A 3,047-nucleotide genomic window follows, 5' to 3' on the forward strand; every position below is an offset into this window, starting at 1 on the left:
TAATAACTGGTAGCGTATCCCCTCACCAAGGAATACATACTTCAAGTGCTCTGGAAGTGGCTTTAGCTCTACCTTTGGTGCCTGCACAATAGATGGTAGCAACTTCTCCGTAGGAAGGGTTAGTGGTGCTTTCTCATAAGAAATCGGGTTTCTTTCATACAAACCCAATTCTGCCACAACCTCCTGCAAGTCAGTACACAAAGCAATATCTACACCATCTTTTTCTATGCTATTCTCAATCACCATTTGCACATCATCAACTCCACTTATATTAAAAACATCTTGCACACAAGGCTCAATAATATAAATGAAATTTAAAGAATGCACATCAAGAGGATATTTCATGGAGTCATAGATATTAACTTCACAACTTGACCATCGGACTCCATAGTCAAAGAACCACTAGAAACATCTATCTTTGTACTAGCAGTTTTTAAGAAAGGCCTTCCTAACAGTATTGGGGCCGTATGCTTGTCATGTTCCATTTCTAAAACATAGAAATCAGCAAGGAAAATCAAATTATCAACCATGACAAGTACATCCTCCACCACTCCTTTAGGGTAGGCATTAGATCGGTCAACTAATTGTATAACTATCCCAGTCTCTACCAAAGAACCTAGTTTCATAGACTTATAAAGGGAATAGGGAATCACATTGATGGATGTACCTAAATCTAGCATGGATCTCTCAATTCTAGTGTCACCAAAAGTGCATGGAATAGTGAACATGCCAGGATCACCGCATTTGGTGGTAATTTTCGTTGAAACATGGCACTAACATGTTCACTAACCTTGACTTTTTGAGCACCTTTCAGCCTTTGCTGTCTTTTAACAGTATACAACTCTTTCAAAAATTTAGCATACCTGGGTACACTCTTCAAAAGATCAAGAAGGGGAATGTTTACCTCACACTTACGGAATGTCTCATAAATATCCTTGTCATTCTCAATCCGTCTTGTGGACATTAAAGCATTATAAAATGGGACATTTTCCTCCCATATCGGATCAGCAGTAACCGAAGCTACTATCACAGGTTCTGGAGTTGCACTCTCACTTTTCTCAACCACAATCTCCTCTTCTTCGTGCAACATAACACTCTTGGACTTTCCTTTTGGTTTCTCAACTTCAACCAATTGCCTTCCGTTTCTAAGTGACACCGCACTTACATTCTTTGGATTTTCTACCGTTTGAGATGGTAATACATTAGAGTCTCTAGCCTCCAACCGATTAATAGTGGTTGCTATTTGCCCCAGCTGATTCTCAATATTTTGAATACTAGCCTTGTTCTCCTTTTGATTTTGAATAATTGTTGCTTGCAGTGTAGCTTGACTAGTAACCAAAGCTCTTATCATATCTTCAGTTGACATTTGACCACTAGGAGGAGATTGATTTTGAACTTGTGGTCGACGTATAAACTGAGTCTTAGGTTGACCGGATTGGCCACCTTGTCCAAACTGTTGGGTGTTTTGAGAATTGACCAACGAAAATTTGGATATGCTTTCCACCCGGGATTGAAAGTGTTAGAGTAAGGATCCCACCTCTTTTGAGGTATACTCTCCCATACTCCTTTCACTTCTTCTTGAGAGCCTTCATCCATGAGTGGACAGTGCTCACTAGAATGTCCATCGGAACAGATTCCACAAACCATTGTCATCCTTTGCCCTGACATCATATCCTTGAAAAGACTTGTCAAAGTATCAACTTTCTCTTCAAGATTGGAAGAGGATGAAGAAGATGAACCCACCGAATTGACTCCGCGCTTTACATATTTTTTAGCAAAATCCCGGGAACTCTCAGCCAACTCACCAATGATCGTCCAAGCCTCAGGCGGTCTTTTGTTCACAATATTTCCATCACATGCGGCAGACACAGTACGGGCATCTTCCATGCAAAGACCTCCACAAAAGTACATGACAAGGTCTTGAGCGGTATATCCATGATAGGGACATGTAGCACATAACTTCTTGAAGCGTTCCAAGTACTCGTAAATAGTCTCACAATCCCTATGTTCCGTATTACTAATTTCTTTCTTCAATTGGGAAGCTCGGGAAGAAGGAAAATATTTTTCAAGGAATGCTTTCTTCATCTTTACCCATGTATCAATACTTGCAGGTGGCAAGTAATATAACCAATCTCGTGCAGCTTCCTTAAGAGAGAATGGAAAGGCCCTCAATTTAAGTTGTTCATCAGTAACTGTAGCCGACTTCATGCTTGAACAAACAATATGGAAATCCGACAAATGCTTATTAGGATCCTCTCCACTTTGACCGTTGAAAGTGGGCAATTGATAAATTAACCTTGACTTCAACTCAAAAGTTCCATTCTTACCCAACAGAGGATATGTAATACAAAGAGGTTGTTGGGTGAGATCGGGCGCAGTAAGTTCTTTAATAGTACCAGCCATGTCTAAAGACTTTTTTGGATTCTTCGGAATATTCAGAATTGTCAGATTCTAAATGTAGATCGTCGAAGTCGTCGCCTTCAGGAATAGCCACTACTGCACCTTTCTTGTTCTTCCGTAACTTGAAAAGAGTATGCTCAATCTCTTGATCGAAAGGCTCGAGGTTCAGGTTAGCAGAATGAGTATTATGCATAAACCTACACTAAAACACAAAAACAATTAAATGCTAATTCCCCGGCAACGGCGCCAAAATTTGACAGGCTAAAGTCGTATGCCTCAAATTAAAAATTTATATCACTTAAATCCTTGATACTAAACAAGTAGTAAAGGAGAAATAAGTGTCGAATCACAAGAAATTGGATGAATTGTAAATGAAATTAAAGTGTAGGAAAGAGTGATCCTTAAGTAAATTAAGAATCGTAGTAACTATCTGAAAAGGGGGGCTTTAGTTTGGTTTAAAGATTTAACTAATAATGAAGTGAGAATAAATATGTAGAATTATAAGTAATCAAATATGGAGAAGAATCTTGACTCAAATTCGTATTCACTACCAAGTAATGACTCGATCATTGACTATAAACAATTGTCAATCTTGAGCAATCTATCACGATATCTAATAAAGTTTAATTTTATCAAATATCAATTTC

At 38.6% G+C, this 3,047-nt stretch overlaps 1 protein-coding gene across 1 annotated transcript; it reads right to left on the reverse strand.

Moving 5' to 3' along the window:
* Positions 1-673: 673 nt before the first annotated feature.
* LOC141627566 (uncharacterized) lies at positions 674-2,403 on the reverse strand. Its single transcript, XM_074440805.1, has 2 exons — positions 1,564-2,403; positions 674-1,453 (listed from the first exon to the last, which is right to left on the reverse strand). Exons 1-2 carry the CDS (start codon positions 2,401-2,403, stop codon positions 674-676), a joined length of 1,620 nt encoding a protein of 539 aa, XP_074296906.1.
* Between the last annotated feature and the right edge of the window lie 644 nt (positions 2,404-3,047).

The sequence above is a fragment of the Silene latifolia genome, chromosome Y, assembly GCF_048544455.1.
Source record: "Silene latifolia isolate original U9 population chromosome Y, ASM4854445v1, whole genome shotgun sequence".
NCBI lineage: Eukaryota > Viridiplantae > Streptophyta > Magnoliopsida > Caryophyllales > Caryophyllaceae > Silene > Silene latifolia.